Source organism: Molossus molossus, unplaced genomic scaffold (genome assembly GCF_014108415.1).
Source record: "Molossus molossus isolate mMolMol1 unplaced genomic scaffold, mMolMol1.p scaffold_m16_p_13, whole genome shotgun sequence".
NCBI lineage: Eukaryota > Metazoa > Chordata > Mammalia > Chiroptera > Molossidae > Molossus > Molossus molossus.
In genome coordinates, this window is record NW_023425348.1 from 94,842,020 (window position 1) to 94,861,250 (window position 19,231).

The following is a 19,231-nucleotide window of genomic DNA, read 5'->3' on the forward strand; positions in this document are numbered from 1 at the left end:
ATGAGAGCTTGTGGCCTCGCTGGTCAGCATGGGGACCCCTGGAGACCCGAGTGAGACGCCTGTGGTTGGATGGTGCCACTTGGAGTCTTGGGAAGAAAGGCCGGGGTCATGGGCACAAGGCCAAGCCCACCGCGCGAGCACACTGAGCCCAGCCCGTGGGGAGAGAGGCCTGCAGGCTCCGGACCCCCACATGGGGAGCTCCGGGCCAGCGGTGGAGGGGTGGTCCCAGCAGCTGCTCATCTCTCTTGCTGTGCAATCCGTGTGCCCCAGTGGTGGCCACCCACAGGACCAGGGCGGCCTTGGTGTGGCCTGGACGCGATGGGGCCTGGCCGAGGGTTCGGTCTCCACTCCATGGGCCCCCGAGCCCGGCCGCTTCCTGCGATGGGGGAGGCAGGTGGGCCGGGGGCAACGTGTAATGCCACCTGGCCGTGCAGACCCCTTTCCTGGGCCAAGTGCATGCACGCCAGTCACCTCAAATGGAGGGGCACCTGGGCTGGGGAATTTGAGGCCCCAGTTCTGGGGACCCCCGTACCAGGCCAGCTCAAGGAGAACCTTCGCTGTGTCCCTGGGGCCACCCAATACCTTCCCTCATCCTCCTCAGCCGTCAAGAATGTGCCCGCTGTCGGGGAGTAAAAATAGAAACTGACACCCCCGGGGGTGGAGGGCGGACCTTGTCCCCTCTGCAGACTGTCGCCCATCCTCACCTCCTTGGGCCTCCTCCTCGGCTATTCCTATACTTGGTAAGGGACCCGCGTGGGCACGGCCGGCCACCCAGCCCTTGGCCAATGGGCTGCTGGCAAAGATCGAGTGTCACTATAACATAAGGGTGCGAGGCTGGACGGGCAGTGCCCGTGCCGGTCCTGTCCACAGGGAGCTCCAGCCTGTCTCTGGACTCAGCTGCAGGTGGGTATGGCCCAAGCAGCGGCCGGGGGCTGGGCGGGGCCCCGGGGCTCGGGTTCCAGGAGGCCGCACCCCACGCGTCTCAGTTCTAAGCATGGCAGCTGGGAGAACCCAGGAAGTCACCCCAGGACCCCAAGGGGCTAGGGACTAGCACTGTGGGCTGAACACAGAAGGGGCCGTTCCGACCCAGAACACGGGGCCGCAGAGCCTCACGGAAGGCGGGGCCTCCTGGAAGGCCCGTGGGTGAGAAGGTCTGAGGCTGGAGCTGGGAGAGCCGAGGGTTCGGAGACCCAGGGGCTCACCCCGGGCACATCTTGGCCTTTCCAAGGGGCTCCGCCAAGCTCTGGGCGCCGCAGCCACCTCCGCCCAGGAGCCTGGGGCTCTGGGCCTCAAATGACCACGGCCCCCAACGCCGCCATCTGTGCAGACGACGGCCAAGGCGGGGCTTGTCCAATTCACCCAGGAGCAGGTCCCTGGGCAGGGTGGCGGGGATTCAAGCAGTCAGGGAGCATGGACAGGACCGGGCGGGGGCACCACACCTCTGTCCCACCTCTGGCGTGCGGGCAGCACTGCCCACGAGAGGCGCTGCCCATGCCCGTGCCCTCACCTCCCCCGGTCCTAGTGCCCCGTCGGGTCAGGGCTCAGCCGCCCCGCCTGACGTCGGTCAGTGCAGGCACCCCACTGCTGGCTCCTTCTTGGGTGCCCTCGGCCGTCCTGGGAGGGGATGGGCAGGGAGCCACCATCAGATGGGACAGGGCCTGAGCGGGGGGACGGGGCAGGGGCCCCCAGCCAGTGAGTGGCAGGGCCTCCTGCGTCCTCACCCCCACCCCCACGTCTTGTCACCTGGGAAGGAAGATGTGTGTCTCCCAAGGAACGCTGACCTCAGAGGCTATTTCCACCCTCACCCTCCGAGGGCAGGACACGGGGTGGACAGCTGGCTTCCTCCTCAGCTGTGGAAACACCACCCCCTGCCCCGAGCACCCCACCCTCGGCCTTCCCGATGGGCAGAGCACCCCGTCACTACTGCTTCCCTGGGCGGAGGAGCCCGATGGGCCCGTCTCCCCATTTGGAGGGGGGGCCTTTGCTGCCTCACATCGCAAGGGACCCCCTGGGGCACCCTGCCTGGGGTTCAAGAGCCCCCTCGGCTCCCACCCAGAAGGACAGAGGCACTCAGCCATGCTGGGAGCCTGGGGGTGGACACGGAGCCGGGCCGGCCTAGCCAAGACCTGAGCGGGCCCTGCCCCTCCCACCGCCTTGGGTTTCTGGGCAGAGGAGTCTTGGCCCATTTCGGTGTCTATTTCGAGTTGTCTCAGCTGCCACTGGCTCCTTAAAAATAACCCGAGCCTGGGCCACCCCTCTGAAGGAGGCTGACAGGTGCTCGGCAGCGCCAGGGCGGAGTGGGCACCGCGGGGCGAGGCTGGTGGCCGGCCGGGAGGCCCGAGGCAGCGAGACCCCGCGGCCGACAAGGCGGGGCTGTGCCTTGAGGCGCAGTGGCGTCTGGGAAGAGACAGGGATGGGAGGGCCCCTGCCGCCGGGAGGTTCTCAGGGCCTGCGGTTAATGATGCGTGGAGCCCGCGCTCGGGAAGCCGCATTCCTGACCGAGGCTTGCACACCGCCCCCACCTTCCTGGTGCTACGCGAATGCATGTTTCGATGATGAACTTGTGTTTTTCTTATACAAAGCCCCCCGGGGGGTGTCCTAACTATTGTCTTCGAGTGAGCCGTAATGTGCTGTCGTGCACTGGGCTGTTCAACCCCCGGCCAGCCATCCCAGGCAGGCCCTGGCCGACTCCGGCGTGCGCGGTGACCGGGTCCTCGAGCACGCTGGCCTGGCGCCGGCCACACCTGGACATGTGCAGCCCGGGCACACGTGTCCCCGAAGACACTGACACATTCGAGAGGAGGCGCAGGGCCTGGGACGTGGGCGGGGAAGAGGGGCCATTTCCTCCATTCTGCAGAGCATTGGTGGGGGGACACAGGAATATGGCCCCCATCTGTCCCCATGAGCTGGGGGCTCAGGCTGTTGCCTGGTAGGATAAGGGGGAGACAAAGGGTCAGCTCGTGCATTCTTGTGATTTGGGAAGACAGGTCTGCAGAGGGCTGTGGGGACATGCAGGGGACCCCAGGGCACGCGGAAGAGAATGTGGGTCCATCCAGGAACCTGGAGCTCACACTAGGAACATGGGCTCTTGTGGGGACGGTGGGGCGGGAAGACCGGGGGTCCCCACCTCAGCCCAAGGCAGGACGATCAGGAGCAGATTGGGGTTGCCCGGAGCAGGGCTCCTGCAGTGCGGGGGCAGCCTGGATGGGCCCTGGCCTGGACAAGCACGCCCCTCCCCAGGAATGCCGCGGACAGCACGTCTGCCCGGGTGCGGGGACTCAGGCCTGCTGACGTCCGTCCACTTCTGGGATTCCAGGCTTCGGGCTCAAGCCAGAGCAGGAGAGGCGGTGGGGAGTCTAAGTCTGGGGCTCGGAGGACGCAAGGGGGCCTCCTGAGGAGGCCCTGAGTGCTCGAGTGGGCCTGTCACAGATGTCCCCTCACATACCCATCCCCAGCCCATGGTCCACACTGCTGGACCAAGGCGCCGCCTAACTCGGTCTTCGTCTCCCCTTGCAGAAAGCCCGCCACCATGTCGGACGAGGAAGTGTGAGTAGCCATCCGAGCAGCCCCCTGCGGGCCGGGGTCCTGGGTGCGAGACCCCGTGAGCTGAGCGAAGCGCTCACCCTCCCCCTCTCTCCCCACAGGGAGCAGGTAGAGGGTAAGTGCTGCCGCGGCCTCCTCCCTCTGCGCGTCCCCAGGAAGCACTCATCAGACGGCGCATCTCTCCTGGGGGACCCTGGCGGAGAGGCCTCATTTGCCCTGCTCAGTGTACCCTAGGTCACCCTTCTCTGCACATGGGTCCCTCACACCTGCCCCTGCACCCGAGGCCTCCTCTTCCTCCAGGGTGACGTCCCTGAGATCCGGTCACCTTGGGACGCTGTCCTGCACACCGCCCCACCTGCACTGCAAGGTTGTGGGGGGCAGCCTGGCCCGGGGGCTCTGGAGGCCCCGGCCACTCTGTCATGCTCCCAGTAGGACAGAGGTGCCTGGGGCTCCAGACCCTCCCGGAAAGCCACGGTCCCCCTCAGGGCCTCCTCCTCTTCTGGCCTCCTTTGGGCCGGCCCGAGGACCCTGGTCTCGCTCCCTCCCGGGCGGCCCCGGGGGCGCCCCGCTAACAGGCTCCTTCCTTTCTTTCCACTGCAGAGCAGTACGAGGAGGAAGGTGAGTGAAGCCCCTGGACACCCCCAGGCGGGCCTCCCTCCGAACCCCTCCTTTCTGTCCAGCTCCATCCGCTCGGCCGAGGACCCTCGGGGCCTCTTGGAGCTCGACAATTAACATCCACCCTCCTCACCATTAATTCCCATTTGCCGTCACGGCTAACTTCCCATCTCTTTAACTGATTAATAGACGGGCACTCATTAATCATTCATTAACCCCTCATCCTCATCGTGTGCAGTTAGCTGGGCCGTGGCCATTAACACTTTCGCCCTGGTCACCGAGGAGGGCCTGGTGTGGGGCCCGCCGGGGTCTCGCGCGCTCGGTCTGGCCCTCCCTGGCGCCCCGCCCCCACCCGAGCGTGCGTAACCTTCGGTGGAATCCGAAGCCCCCCCAGGGCCGCCGGCGTCGTGGGAACCTCCCCGGCGCACCTGGGAACTGTGGGGAGAGGAGGTTCTCAGGCTTGGAGGGGAGGTCCTCCGCAACCCCTGGCACCCGCTCAGCCTTGGGAACGCGCGCACCCACCCTCTCGGGCAGGGCTGTCCTGTGAGGCCTTCTGGGTGCTATGTTTTGAAAATATTTTGAAAACACTCGGCTCCCCTAACAACGTGAGCAAAACATTTCTTTTTCTGCTGAAAATGTGGGAAGACTTTCTGAGAGGGGAATGCGGCCCAGGGGGCCCACTCCTTTCCCAGGGAAGGCGACGTGGCCGGGGCGCGGGGGGCAGGGTCCCGGGGTGCTTTCCTCCAAGACACACCAGGGTCACAGTCCCCTTCGGGCACGCCGAGGCCACCCGGCCCCGGCCGACTCTCTCCTGGGGTCCGCGTTCACGTAACACACGGATTTCGTCCCCTGTTCTCATTTCCGAGACCCGCAGAGCAAGACTGAGCCCGACCCTCAGTGCACAGACACCTCAGTGCTGGGGCCAGGCAGGTCCCAGGAGGGGCCAGGGACCTGGGGTCCCTCCGACCCAGGCCTCGGAGTCGCAGCCCCAGCAGCTGAGCCCCCTGCTCACGCCCGGCTGCTTTCCACACCACCCAGCTCGCCCCACTAATACCTTCCTTGCCTCTCTCCCTCACGCTCCCTGCCGCTCCCGGCTCAGAGGAGGCCCAGGAGGCTCAGGAGGAAGGTAAGCGAGCAGGGTCCGGGGCCCGGCCCACACCCACACCCCGGCCCCTCTGCCCCCTGGCCGTGGCCCTCACAGTGCCCCCGCCCCTAAGGACATGCAGTGTGCTCCCGGCTAACCTCTCCTCTCTCCTCCTGCCCCGCACGGCTGCCTGTCCGTCCTGGTGCAGAAGTCCATGAGGAAGGTATGAACACACAGGACTTCTGGTCCCCATGTGGGGCCCGGGGCCTGGCTGGAGCCGGGGGTGGGGGGCAGACACAGTGAGGCACCAGCCAGCCAAGGGGCCCCCACATGTGGCCCCAACATAACCCACTAACTATGGCCAATGCTTGACCAAATTGGGGTTACTCCAAGGGCCAGGCACTTTCCAACCCGGGCCATGGTGGGTCGCTGGGGGACTGTGGGCTCAGATGAGAGACGGGCCTGGCTCTTCATCCCTGCAAAGGGCCTCTGTCCCAGGGCCGGTAACTGAGGGCCGGCCAAACCTCGGAGCCCTCATGGGGGCCAGGGCCCCGGGCCGGATCTCGGCCGAGCAGAGGGCAGAGCGGGCACTGGCCCTGCAGCCCGCCTCCACGTGAGGGCTGTGCCCCGGCCTGTGCCCCCAGGCCCCTCGCGGTCTCTCCCTGGCCACCCCTCCGTCCTGCCCCAGGGGTTCCTGTCCTTTCTGGCCCCTGGTGCCACCCACAGCGCAGTCCTGAGCATGGGTGTCTGTGCCCTGGCCTGGAAGTCCTTGCAGAGGCTTAAGAACAGGCGGGAGGCTCAATGTCCCCATGACCAGAGCAGTGATGTCATGACAAAAGCTAGAGTCAGGGGTCAAAACGCCACCCTTGAGCCTCAGTTTCCCCATGTTCGAGGCAGGAACAGGATTGGGTTGTGACAGCATCCAGGGCCAACACTGACCGTCTCCCGCTCGTCTCCCGCATGCTGCCCCCTCGGCCTCGGCCACTGACCCTCCCGCGTGGTGACCGGCTGTGTCCATTAACCTCGGATCCTTTCTCCTTTGACCTCTGACCCGCGGTCATGCCTCTTGTTCCGTGCCCTCCTTAGCCGCCCCCGAAGCTCATGAACCAGGTATGTGCCATGACTTCAGCCCCGTGTGGGTGCGTGCGCACACGTGGCCGAGTGTGGGTGGAGCAGGCGCCTGGCGCAGAAGGAACAAGAGGCCGTGTGACTTACTCACAGTGTGGTTCTGACCCCTGCCTCTGCTGCCCCTGCCCCAGCCCGGTCTCGGCCCCGACTCTTGGTCTCACGACCGGTCCTCTCTCTGTCTCCCCACATGCGCTGTCTCTGCAGAAGAAGTCCAGGAAGGTATGCCGTCCGCCCTGAGGCCAGAGCCCCACCCATCCCAGCTCCGTCCCGCCTCCCGCCTGCCTGCATGACTCCTACCCGTCCCTTGGGCTGGGGCAGAGTGGGGACAGGTTCGGCCTGGTGTGCTGGCTTGGGCAGGGCTGGCCGACGGGGTGCAGGCTTCCTCCTGGCCCCCCGGCAGAGAACATTCAGGGATGGGGGTGAGGCCCGTCCTAGTCCACCAGCAGGCAGTTGGGGGTGGCCAGTCTCCAGGCCAAGCCCGAGAGGGGTGCAGGCCTTGGGAGGATGGTGCTGGGGCCCACTTAGACCCTCCGGGTCCACCAGGGTGGGGTGGAGCAGAGTGGAGGAGGAGAGGCTGGGCAGCGGCCCACACCCTGCCGATAGCAAACTGGAGAGGGGGAGTGAGGAGGGAGGGTGGGGGGGCGAGTGAGGCCCAAGGTGGGGGCGGCACTAGACTCCCAGGGCCCTCGCGTGCCAATGAGCAAGCGAGCGAGAGGTCCCAGCGACCCACCCACCACCTGGGTCACAGCCAGACGCACCCGGGCCTGAGGAGCCCCCAGTGGGGCGAGGTTCAAGTCAGGGACCCAAGGTGCCTTCTTCTCAGCCCTCTCCATTCACGTGACTTCTCAGGAGGGCTGCAGGGGCCTCCCAACTGGGCCTGAACCCCAAGCATGACCCCGACACGGTCTTCCCTTCCCTGGACTCAGAGAGCCCACCTGTGAGTCAAAGGGACGTCGGGTGGTGGCAGTGACCCAGAGTGGGCAGAGGTGTCAGGGAACAAGCTCTGTAGGAGCTGCCGGGTCACCAGGCCACCTGAACCAGCCCCGAGGCAGACAGACAGATAGACAGGAGGTGGGGATGCCAGGCCACGGCTGCCCACTGCCTGGGGAGCTTTGCCACTGTCCCTCCAGCTCTTGGCCTGGCCCTGCCCCCAGAGCCCCGGGCCCAGCCAGGCCCCCACTGAGAGCCAGGCGCCTGGCAGCTCCGCCATTCCTCACCAAGCCCCCACCCCCGCGGGCTCGGCTTCGCAGCCCAGGGTGCTGTTTGAGGGTGACACCAGGTCCCTGTGCAGAGGGCTGTTTGCTGGTTCCTAAGCGACCCGAGTGGCCCACAAGCTGGGGGGACCTCGAGGGGAGAGGCTGGCGAGGCCGGACTCCCCACCCCTCCCAGAGTGGCCTCCTGGCCATGCCCAGTGCAGAGGAAGGAGCCCTGGTGGTCAGAGAGGACGTCTCGGCTGGGCACCTCTGCCCTGTCAGCACCCACCCAGGGCCTGCAGCAGGACCCCTGCCATGGCTGGGCCAGCCAGGACCTCCCTGGGCCTCCCTGGGGTGGGGTGGGGCTGGTCAGAGGAGCAGCCCCTCTGTGAGGGTCGCCAGGCCAGCCCCGCCGCTCGCATCTGCAGGTTCCAGCCTCGCCGACCGGCCACCAGCAGCAGGCAGGGCCCAGAGCAGCCAAGGCAGGCACGGGGAAAGGGGCCCTCTGCGGTCAGGGCCGGGCTCCTGGGGAGGCAGCAGCCCCCACCCCTAGGGATGAGCAGGCCCAGGCTCCATGGCCCACGGGGGCTAGAACCCACAGGCTCCCACAGGTCTGAGGCGCCAGCAGGCAATCTGAACGCATTAGACCTGAAGGGTTCCAACCCGACACCCCCAGAACCAGGCCCCCGGAAGCACCCACCCCAGCACCGAGCCTACAGTGTCGGGGAGGCTCTTGCATTTCCAAGGTGGGCCCTGCAGCCACAGAGGACACATGCAAGGGTGCCAGAGGCCGGCACCCACCGGCCACCGAGGGCCCTGCTCGCACCAGCAGGCCTCCGGGCGGGGGGTCTCTCAGGCCACCCTGGCCCCGCGCATGGCCACCCCCCGCTCCTGCACCCCTCCCAGACAGCACCCCTCTGCCCCCTCCACGGAAGGCACTAATGGGTCCAGCTGCTGCCCCCCGCACCTCGCAGCCCCGCTGGCTGGCTTTCTCTTGCATGCGCGCTTGTGCCCGGAAGACACCGCAGAGGAGGAGCGGGAGGACGAGGAAGGTGAGGGCCAGGGTCCCGCCACGCGCCCACGCAGGGAGAGGACGCGCTCGCCGCCGCCTGCTGCTCCCCCCTCCCCCCTCTCCCTCCGAGGGACCGGCCAGGCTGCTAGGCATGGCCACTGTCACAGGCTCGGCTCTGGGGCCTCGCAGGCCCTGTCCCCTCCAAGCTTCCAGCAGGCACACAGTGGGGTGGTCGTGGGGACAGGCCAGCACACCGGGAGCCTGGGCAAGGGGTACCCCCCTCCGGTCATTGCCCCTCCGGGCAGACGGCCTCCTTCCTCATCCGGCTCCTTCATTCTCTCCTGCCTCTCGGGTCTTCCCTGTCGCCCTGAGTACTTCTCTCTTCTGCTTCTCCCTCCTCGTGTCCTGGGCCCCCACCCTGAACGCTCCTCCTTGGGTCCCACGGGGACTTCGGGGGGCCCAGAGTGGGGACAAGGTCCTCTTGCCCTGGTGGGTCGGCTCAGTGGGTGGTGGGCTCAGCGGGACAGCAGGCAGCCCTGCAGGCTGCAGCCCAGAAAGCCCCCAGCTGGGTGGACCCCGGGGCGCACGGGCAGGAGTGGGCCCCTCTCACGTGGTCTTCTCTCCCCCTCCCCATGCTGGCTGGCACTGTGGTGAGCAGAGGAGAAGCCGAGACCCAAGTGAGTGTGGGGCCCACAGGGCTGGACGCTGGGGTGGGCTGGGGAGGGCTGGGGAGGGACGCCTGAAGTGTGGAGGGAAAGCCCACGTGCAGGCTGGATGGGAACCGGGGTCACCCGGAAAACTGCCATCCCCAGGGCTGGGGCCCCGGAAGACACTGCACCGGGCTCTGTGGGGGATGAGTTGGCACCCAAGCCCTGAGAGGAAGTGAGCCACTCACTGCTCCCCGACCTGGAAGGTAACAGTCTAGACAGCAGATGAAGACCCTGTGACAATGGGGTGCTTTGAGGCAGCCAGTGCCTCCCCCACAGGCAGGGACCAGACTCCACGTGGGCGCTCTGTCCCCGGGACAACACAGAGGGGCTCTGGCGTCCAGCTGGGTGTGGCTCTGACCCGGGTCATCCAGTGTCAGCAAGGAGGGCTTCCTGCAGGAGGAGGCTAGGGCCAAGGAAGGAAGGGGGCAGGGACTTGCCCTCTCTGCAACCCCTTACACCCCCCCCCCCCGTGTTGTGGGGTCTCCCAGGACCTGAGATAGGGAAGAGACGCCAAAGTGGGGAGAGCAGATCCGGCTCCACAGCCTTTCGACCCCTGGGGCCCCTGAGCCCCTCGAGAGTTGGAATCCTCCTGCCTCTGTTATCACATCGGGGAGATAGCGGAGGTGTTTCTAATCCGGCTGTTCTGACTCCGGGGTGTGCGATAAGCCCGGGCCGGCCGAGCAGGCTCCGCCGGGGCGGCCACGCAGCGCCCACCAGCACGTTCCCATCCTCGCCACTTTCTTTCTCAGCAGTTTTAAGTGGAGCTGCCGGATCACAAGATATTTTCTCGTTTTAAAAAAATGTTTGTGTTTTCATTATGAAAATAAAACACCTCATTAAAGAAAATTTGGAAAATACATAAAAGTCCACTAAAGAGAGAGAGGGGGGGGAGAAAGAGAGAGAGAGGGAGGGAGGGAGAAGGAGAGAAATCATCTATAACTCCCACCCCGCCAGCCAGACTGCGGGGAAGCGGAGAAAAATGAAAGGGTTATTCCTTCCTACTCTTTCCACGCATCAGGCTCGGAAAAAAAAAAAAAAGATTTAAACCCCGAGTTGTTTTTCAAACCCGGGACTGTCTATACAGCCTTGAATTCTGCTTTTTAAAAATGTAGCACCATTCATAAGTATTTTTCCATGTTTTTACATCGTCTTCTTAAATATTTTGAATGGCCACATAATATTCCATCAATCGGACAAACCATAATTTTCCTAACCATGCCTCCAACGCAGGCCGTGCCGGCGTTTCCCCAATATTTTACTATCATAAATAACGCTGGGTGGAGAGCATTTTCTGTCTTTCGGGTTATTTCCCTAGGCCACATTCCCAGAACTGGAATTAATGGGTCAGAGAGTATGAGTGCTCCTACGACTTTGACATCCCTGCCAAATAGCTTTCCGCGAGGGGTCTGCCAGGGCGGTCTCCTACGTGGACGGGCGCGGGCGGCGCCCCCGCCGCTGTGCCCGAGGAGCGCTGATGGATGAGGAGGGGCCTCTCAGGGATGTTTTCCTTGCATTCCTGTGATTACTGCAGGCAAACCTTCCCCTGTTTGTTAAACTGGCCCTCTTTCTTCTCCGAGGACCGAGAACCGGTGGCGGAGGGCCTCTGCCCATTTATCTGATGCAGGCAGCTCTGTTTTCTTAATCACCCGTTTGCATAAAGATATAAGTCTTCTCTGTGTTTGCTGAAAATATTTTTCTAGTCTGGGTTGGGGTTTCTCCCCCCCCCCTCGCCCTTTTTCAATTTTTGCCTTTTTTTTCTTCACATACATAAGTTTTTCATTTGCATGGAGTCATCTGGCTATCTTTCCCTCAGCGGGACCTTCTGAGCTCAGAAAACCCTTTCCCGGTCCAGCAGTTTGATGGATATTCAGTTCCACTTTTCTTCTACAGCTTGTTTTAAAGAATTGTTGTTGTCGTTTTAACTCTTTACGCCATCTGGAATGCATTGGGGGAGGGGGAGGGGGAGGCAGAGGGCTGGTGGCCACTTACAGCCGCCCGAGTGAGGGGGGTGCGCGTTTCTTCTCCAAACTGCTCTCTGCCTGGCCCCCTTCCTCTGGGTCCCCAGAAAGAATCGTTAAAGCGGGGGGCACAGAAACGCAAAGGGTTGAGACGGCCATCCCTGACCACAGAGGCCCGTGACCCCGGAGGGCCTCTGGCGACCACCCTGCCTCTGGTCTGACCCTGTGGCATCTGTTTATTTGTTTGAGAAAGAAACCGAGGCTGCCCTTTCTGGACAGACAAGGGCACAAAAGCCCTTGAGGTGTCCAGCAGTTAGCGAAACGGAGGGACACTCAGAGGTTGAAACCTTCTCGAGGGGGTCAAGCCACTGTGGGGACAATGGGTTATAGATCTGATCAGGACAGAGGTCAGGCCATGGACCTCAGCCAGGCGCCAGGGCTAGAGGGTGGAGGGCCAGCCAGGGGCCAGGCCAGGTGGGTAAGACCAACTCTGCGGGTTCCCACTTGCCTCTGCTCATGGGCCTCTCTCTATTCCTCAGACTCACTGCTCCCAAGATCCCGGAAGGGGAGAAAGTAGACTTCGATGTAAGTTCATGGAACCTGGGTCAACAGGCCCCCATCCCCAATCCTGGGCTCCGGGCCTCAGAAGGTCATCGCTCAAGCATCCAGAGCTAGGGCTTCCTGGTCCCAGGCCACTCTGCTCCGTCCATCCCTGGACCAGGGGGAACTCCTCCCATAAGGACATCTCTCTTCCCTTCACTCCATCACCCTTCTGCCCATCCTTATCCACTCACCTAGTCACCAATCCCTGCACTCACCCATCCATCCATGTCTCCACTCATTCATCATCCACTTCTCTGTCCTGTCCTCCATTCATCCACCCACAATCCACCACCCATCCATCCATCCATCCATCCACCATCCACCATTCATCCATCCATCCATTTACCCATCCATCCATCCACCCATCCACCCATCCATCCATCCATCCATCCACCCATCCACCCACCCACCATCCATCCATCCATCCATCCATCCATCCATCCATCCATCCGTTCATCCACCCATCCATCCATCCACCTGTCCATCCATCCATCCATCCATCCACCCACCCATCCATCTATCCATCTACCATCATCCATCCATAATCCATTCATCATCCATCCATCCATCCATCCATCCATCCGTTCGTTCATCCACCCATCCATCCATCCATCTGTTCATCCATCCATCCGTCCATCCATCCATCCATCCATCCATCCTTCCATCCACCCATCCATCCATCCATCTGTTCATCCATCCATCCATCCATCCATCCTTCCATCCACCCATCCATCCATCCATCTGTTCATCCATCCATCCATCCATCCATCCATCCATCCTTCCATCCACCCATCCATCCATCCATCTGTCCATCCATCCATCCATCCATCCATCCATCCATCCATCCACCCATCCATCCATCCATCTGTTCATCCATCCATCCATCCATCCATCCGTCCATCCATCCATCCATCCATCCATCCATCCATCCATCCTTCCATCCACCCATCCATCCATCCATCCATCTGTTCATCCATCCATCCATCCATCCGTCCGTCCGTCCATCCATCCATCCATCCATCCATCCTTCCATCCATCCACCCATCCATCCATCCATATGTCCCTCAACCAATTATCTTACTCACCAGTTTCCCCTCTGCCTGACCCATGCAGGACACTTCAGGATGGTGACAGGGCCTAGTCAGAGCTAGTCCACCCCAGGGGTCCTGATGACTCATGGCTGTGCAGGGCCTGGACCCACAGGGTGGGGGCCCCATTCCTACCCTGCGGCTCAGGGGTTCCTTTCTGCTCTCCGCTTTCACGGCGGCCAGAGGAGCCGGGGCTGCTGTGCCAGGGCACAGGTGGGCCAGGCAGGACAGAGGTCCGAGGCACGGGACTGACGGCCCCTCCCCCACAGGACATCCAGAAGAAGCGGCAGAACAAAGACCTCATGGAGCTGCAGGCTCTCATCGACAGCCACTTTGAAGCGCGCAAGAAGGAGGAGGAAGAGCTGATCGCGCTCAAGGAGAGAATCGTGCGTGGGCAGCTGGGGGTGGGCGGGGCCGGTGGCCACTTTCTGGGGGGCTGGGGTGGGCTGGGCTGGGCTCACCCACTCTTCCCGCCGCAGGAGAAGCGCCGCGCCGAGAGAGCCGAGCAGCAGAGGATCCGCGCGGAGAAGGAGAGGGAGCGTCAGAACCGGCTGGCGGTGAGGCCCGCGCCCCTGGCCGCCCGGCCCCTGGCCCCTGACCACAGGCCCACGGGAACGCCAGGGCCCCTGCCCTTGCTGCTCCAGAGGTTCCCCGACATAGGCAATGACCAGAGCCCTGCGGAGCCCTGCGGGGGGCAGACCCTGACCAGAACCTGGAGCTTCTAGAAAGCGCCAGCCAAGCCTGGGGCGGGCCCCGGAACCTGTCCAGAAGGGCAGCCCTGGCCTGGCCCTGAGCGTCGGGGACGGGTCTCCACAGGAGGAGAAAGCCCGCAGGGAGGAGGAGGACGCCAAGAGGAGGGCTGAGGACGACCTGAAGAAGAAAAAGGCCCTGTCCTCCATGGGCGCCAACTACAGCAGCTACCTGGCCAAGGTGAGCACGGCGCCCGGAGCCCAGGGCTGGCCTCCGCCCGCAGCCCGGCCTCCTCGCTTCGTGCTGGGCTGCGCGGCGTCCCTCCCTGAGGCCGGGCCCCTTGGCTGTGTCCCCGCAGGCTGACCAGAAGAGAGGCAAGAAGCAGACAGCCCGGGAGATGAAGAAGAAGGTCCTGGCAGAGAGACGCAAGCCACTCAACATTGACCATCTCAGCGAGGACAAGCTGAGGTGTGGGGGCGCCCCACGCTGGAGGGGTGGTGACAGGTGGCGCCTTCTCTGGACCCACCACCCTCAGGTCTCCGGAGGCTGCCGGGCCGGCTCTCGGTTCTGGCCGGAGGAGGACAGTGCATGGCCAGAGCCCTGCCTCCCAGGGCTTGTCTGGCCAAGCCTGACCTCTGTCACTTCCCAGGGACAAGGCCAAGGAGCTGTGGGACACCCTGTACCAACTGGAGACTGACAAGTTTGAGTTTTCGGAGAAGCTGAAGCGCCAGAAATACGACGTGAGTAACAGGCACCTTGGCCCTCGGGCCCCGGGTCTCACCCGCCTGCCGTGTCCCCAGGCCCACGGCCTGGCCCCACGCACAGACCTGCTCCGCCAGGCCGGCCTTGGCACCCTGAGCTCTCAGCTGCTCTGAGGGCAACGCAGGGAGCAGCAGGCAGAGTCTCGGCTCCAGTTTCTGCATCACCGGGCGTTCCTAAAAAGTGCCCAGTGTCACGAGCCCACCCAGGGTGGCACTCAGTTCCCCTGGCTCTGGGTGTCTTCTCTGTAAAGCCTCCGCTGCAAACTTACGCCGACCCTGAGACATCTGCTTCCTCAGAGCCCCTGGGACCCCACCCACGTCCCTCAGCTCAGAGTAGGCAGGGTGCCATACGCTCTCACAGTTGGGACGGGAGGCTGGACTGTGCCCCTCCGGAGGGTGGTCACTTGGAGTCACCTGAGAAGGGCTCAGAGGTCAGAGCGGCAGCCCTGTGCAGACACTGCCCCAAGTCCGTGAGACTCTCCTGCTCCTTCCCAACCAGGGCAGATGCAACCACCACAGGCCTGGTACCCACCCCTCCCTCTGCCAGGGCCCAGGGCAGGACAGTCCACCTGCCATCGCCACCAGCCACTGACAAGAGGGGGTTGGGAAACCAGAACCGACAACTGGGCAAATCCGGGTTCCTTCTCAGGAGCCCTGTGCCCTTGAGCAAGCCGCCCAGCCCTCCTGTGCCTCAGTTTCCTCACCTCTAGCAGAAGGAGGACCAGGCCGCTCCAGGAGCGCACACGCCCTGCAGGCCAGCAGCGTCCGGGCCAGGGGCAGTGCGGCCCTCTCCGTGCTCCCGGTGGGCTGGCCTGCAGGAATAGGCTCTCGCTGGCGGAGCCAGATCAGCCCCTGCTTCCTGACACACCCGGGCACGGCCCACGTGGGCCCCGGGGCTGGAAGAGCCACCTGGCAAAGCCAGGGCACGGCGGGGCCTCGGCCTCAGCCGCCCACCAGCCCTGTAACCGTCTTGGTCTTTTCAGATCATGACTGCCCGGGCCAGAGTGGAGACGCTGGCCAAGTTGTAAGTAGCCGGGTCCGCCCAGGCCCAGGCTCGTGGTTTGTGATGCACAGTGAGCCTCGCGCATGGCGACACCCTGAGTCGAGGAGGATGGTGGCGGCAGCGGGCATGGAGGTGACGGAGGCTCCCCTCCTGCCCTCGCCTGCTCCCTTCTGCCTGCACCGTCGGCCCTGAGGCTGACTGCCTTCCTACCGGCAGACGGGGAAGGGCCCTGCCCCCCAGCCTCCTCTCTGGGCAGTCAGGAGGAGGGAGCAGCCGGGTCAAGGACGGGGAGGGTGGCTCTGAGCTCAGCGGCCACCAGAGAGCCAGGCTCAGTTTGTGAGCCTCCCCTCCACCCCATGCCCTCGGCCCACATCCTGCCACGGGCTGGAAGGTAAGTGGCCGGCTCCGGAGCTGCTGCGTGTCATAGTTCAGGTCTCCGGTGCACCACCAACAGTAAGTCAGAGCCCGAGGGCCGGACGAGTCAGGCACAGCAAGGGTGCGCGTGGCCCTCGTGTGGCCCGGAGGCCCGCCGGGGCCGCGGAGGAGGCCTGCGTGGAGGCCCTGCTGGGACTTGTCACAGTGAGTCGTCCGTGTTGTTTGCAGATCACCAACCTCAGGAGCCGCATTGACCAGGCCCAGAAGCAGTAAGTAGCCTGCCCGTGCCTCGCTCTGCGCCGGGCACAGGCCCCCGGGACGGCTACCCCGGCCCCGCCGGGGGCTGGTGATTTCGGCCCATCCTGGTGGCAGCCGGCCCTCAGCAGAGCAGTAACAGGACTAACCGGCCAGCCCCTCGGGCCTGCAGAGCCCAGGAGAATGGCCCTGGGGGGGCCAGCAGCCGGCCTGAGGGCATGTGTGCCAGGCCTGGGCTCCTGGACATCCAAGTAGTGTGTCTGTCACGCCACAGGGGACCAGGGCAGGGCATGAGGAGGCCTGGGCTCATCACTGCCCTCTGTGTCCCTGGTTTCTCAGGACAGTGAACCTCTGTCTGTAAGAACAGCCCTCGGGGTCCACGGGACCCACTGTAACAGCCGCTGGGAAAACCCAGAGAAGCCGGTGCCCACCCCGCCCGGCCGCCACCGCTCTGGGCTCTGTCCCCGAGCGGGCCCCTGAGCGGGCTCCCTCAGGCAGCACGGTGCTCCGAGGGCAGCTTGCAGTTGGCATGTTTCAGGCTGCCCTCTGCCTCTTTGCTGCGCCCTGGGATGGGGCCCTCCTCCCTGGCTCTGTGTGTGGGGCGGGGGCTGACACAGGCCTGAGAGTGGGCATCCGTCACGGTGCACGCGTCCAAGTGCATGCGTGTGTGCACGTGTGCGTGCGTGTAACGGCTCTCAGGCTGGGCCCTGCAGGACACAGGATGTGGGCACCACACTGGCCCCTCCAGCCAGCCACCCGGAAAGGCTGCCCCTCTAGGCTCACACACTCTGGCCTCCACCACCTCACCTGACAAACACCGGCTCTTCCCTGGCATGCTGGGGCTTCAGACAGAAGGGTGGTGACCTCTGGACCCCAGGGTCCAGCTCTAACTCGTGGCCAAGTGACCAAGACTCTGGAGCCAGACAGAGGCCTCCCGGGTCCTGAGTCCGTAAGGCCAGAACCGTGGACCTGGGTGAAGGACCCAGGGGCATGTTCTTTCTGGGACAAAGTCACTGGAAGACAGTAGCCATCTGCAGAGACTGCTCCTGGGCGGGCGTGGGTCAGACCTGTGTAGGGCCCCGGGGGCAGGAAGGGAGGGTGTCCCCAGCCCGCTGTGCCAGCCCCTCTCCTAACCACACTAACGACCTCGGCACAGTGCCGCCCGGGCCCGGCAGGCCGGGTACAGGTGAGTCGCTGCTGCTTGGATGGAAGCAGGCATGTGTGCCGGGGCCCTGCCCTGAGATAGCTGGGGTGGGCGGAGCTGCGAATGTGGGGTCTGCGGGGTCTGCGGGGTCTGCGGGCCGGGAGGAGGCTCGGCCAGGGCCCCGGACGCCCTGATGTTCAACACCAACTTGCTTCCCACTTGCAGCAGCAAGAAGGCCGGGGCCACGGCCAAGGGCAAAGTCGGCGGACGCTGGAAGTAGAGCAGCCAGAGGCCCTCCAAGGCAGAGACCGGGCGCTGGCGCAGCCCCCGTGGTGGCGTCTGGCCCCCAGGCCTGGGGGCGGGGGGCTCCTTCCCAAGCACCCCCACATCTCTGTCCTCGCTGCCTCCCTACCCTGGGGTCTGTGAATAAAGCCGTCAGACTCCCCTCCACCGGTGTGGACTGGCTCGGGGTGGGGGCACAGGGGCACGATGAGGGAGCAGAAGCACTGAGGGCCCAGGGGACACGGGGTGCTCTCCTCAGGGGTCAGCCCAAGACACCAAAGGCCGTGGCCCAACTCTGCCAGGGGTGAGGGGCCTAGGAGCCCCACCGGCTCTGCCAGTGGCTCCCACCCCAGAAGTCCCTCCGGTCTCTGCTCTTGGAAGCCACACACCCTCGGCCGGGGTCCCCAGCCCCCGGTCAGCTCTGGGGCTGGTTGGGGCAGATGTGCTTTGCCGTTGGAGGGGCTGGGGGGGAGGGGCCCGGCACACAGTGGGAGACTTCACAAACGTCCCCCAGAAATGTGGGGCGGGTGGGGGCCCCACCCTCCGGAGGAAGCAGCGGAAAAGCACGTTTCGGGGAGAGCAGCCGGCAGACAGACCGCTCTTTCTGTTACAAGAGAACACAGCGCGCACTGTGTAATAAATTTGAAAATCCTGACCCAACGGAATTATGGAAAATATAAATCAGAAAAATTGGATCAAGACGCACAGCCTCGCATAGCTAGGTACTCACGGAGGAAGCTTCCCGAGTCCGGAACGGCCCTCCAGGAAGGCCCTGCCGGGGGGGAGCGGGGAGGGGGCGGCGGGACCCCGCGACCGAGCCGAACCCCGCAGAGCACCTCGTACGTGTGAGCACCCCCCATGCACTCATAACCTGCACGCACACGTACCCCACACCTCCCACGCCTGCTCCCCACACACTGCACTACACGCTGTGTGACCGACACACTTGACTGCAGTGAAGCAAGCACGCACTGTGCTGGAACAGCCGCCAGGACCCACTGACCGTGTCGCCGCCAGGCCACGCACGCCGTCTGGGTGACAAGGCGACTGAACAGCACAGCGCTGACCGGACGCAGAAGCGGCCCTGGGGGCAGGGGCAGTCAGCACCCATGGGTGTGAGAATCAGCTTGCCAGGCGTTCTGCAGGTTCAGAACCATGTGAGTTTAATGGCACAGGGAGAACCACAGGGAGCACGAACGGGCTGGGATCCACGGGGGCTGCGAGGCCGCCTCGCTGTCACGGTCAGGAGGGCCACCGGTGACGGGCCCCGGCTGCAGACACTGGCAGAGCACTGTGCCCTGGAGCACGTGTGCACACGGAGACGATGTCCGAAGCTCCAACAGGAAGGTCCCAGCCGTGGTCACCCCTCCGTGGCCAAGTCCAAACCGGAGGAAGTGCACTGATTAGATGTTCAGAAATGCAACAGCGAGGGCTAGATAGTGCCTGGGTCAGCGACAGACCCTCACTGTGGAGGAGGGGAGTGCTTCCAAGCTGAAGGGTAATTAATGCAAGGGCTCCGACAAACACGCTTCGGCCAGTGCCCCCCCCCCCCGGGAAACGTGGGGCCCGGATGCTCGTAGTAGGGAAGGGAGGGAGAGGGCCCCACGTTTTAATAAGGTCAACATCCAATGCAAGAAATGAGAAAATGAACCAAAAAACTACAGTAAAGAGAGCAGCATGCAAATAACCAGGGGAAGAAGATAAAATTTTTAAAATTCACAGACAAGATCAAGGACGTTACAAATGGGTTCCCAAGAGCGAGTGCCCCAGCAGTTACCGGGGAGACG

At 64.0% G+C, this 19,231-nt stretch overlaps 1 protein-coding gene across 3 annotated transcripts; it reads left to right on the plus strand.

Annotated features, from left to right (window-relative positions):
- Positions 1-822: 822 nt before the first annotated feature.
- Positions 823-17,626, plus strand: TNNT3 (troponin T3, fast skeletal type). 3 transcript variants are annotated; one of them, XM_036258497.1, is made up of 15 exons: positions 823-903; positions 3,517-3,546; positions 3,645-3,658; positions 4,144-4,161; positions 5,258-5,284; positions 6,575-6,589; positions 9,234-9,252; positions 11,783-11,828; positions 13,204-13,320; positions 13,414-13,491; positions 13,751-13,864; positions 13,983-14,092; positions 14,274-14,364; positions 15,992-16,032; positions 17,388-17,626. In XM_036258497.1, exons 2-15 carry the CDS (start codon positions 3,530-3,532, stop codon positions 17,440-17,442), a joined length of 762 nt encoding a protein of 253 aa, XP_036114390.1. In that variant the 5' UTR covers positions 823-903; positions 3,517-3,529; the 3' UTR covers positions 17,443-17,626. The 3 variants fall into 3 exon arrangements, with proteins under 3 accessions (XP_036114390.1, XP_036114391.1, XP_036114392.1); XM_036258498.1 differs by lacking the exon at positions 4,144-4,161; XM_036258499.1 differs by lacking the exons at positions 823-903; positions 3,517-3,546; positions 3,645-3,658; positions 4,144-4,161; positions 5,258-5,284 and adding an exon at positions 6,323-6,352 and having other exon boundaries at positions 17,388-17,625.
- Positions 17,627-19,231: the final 1,605 nt, after the last annotated feature.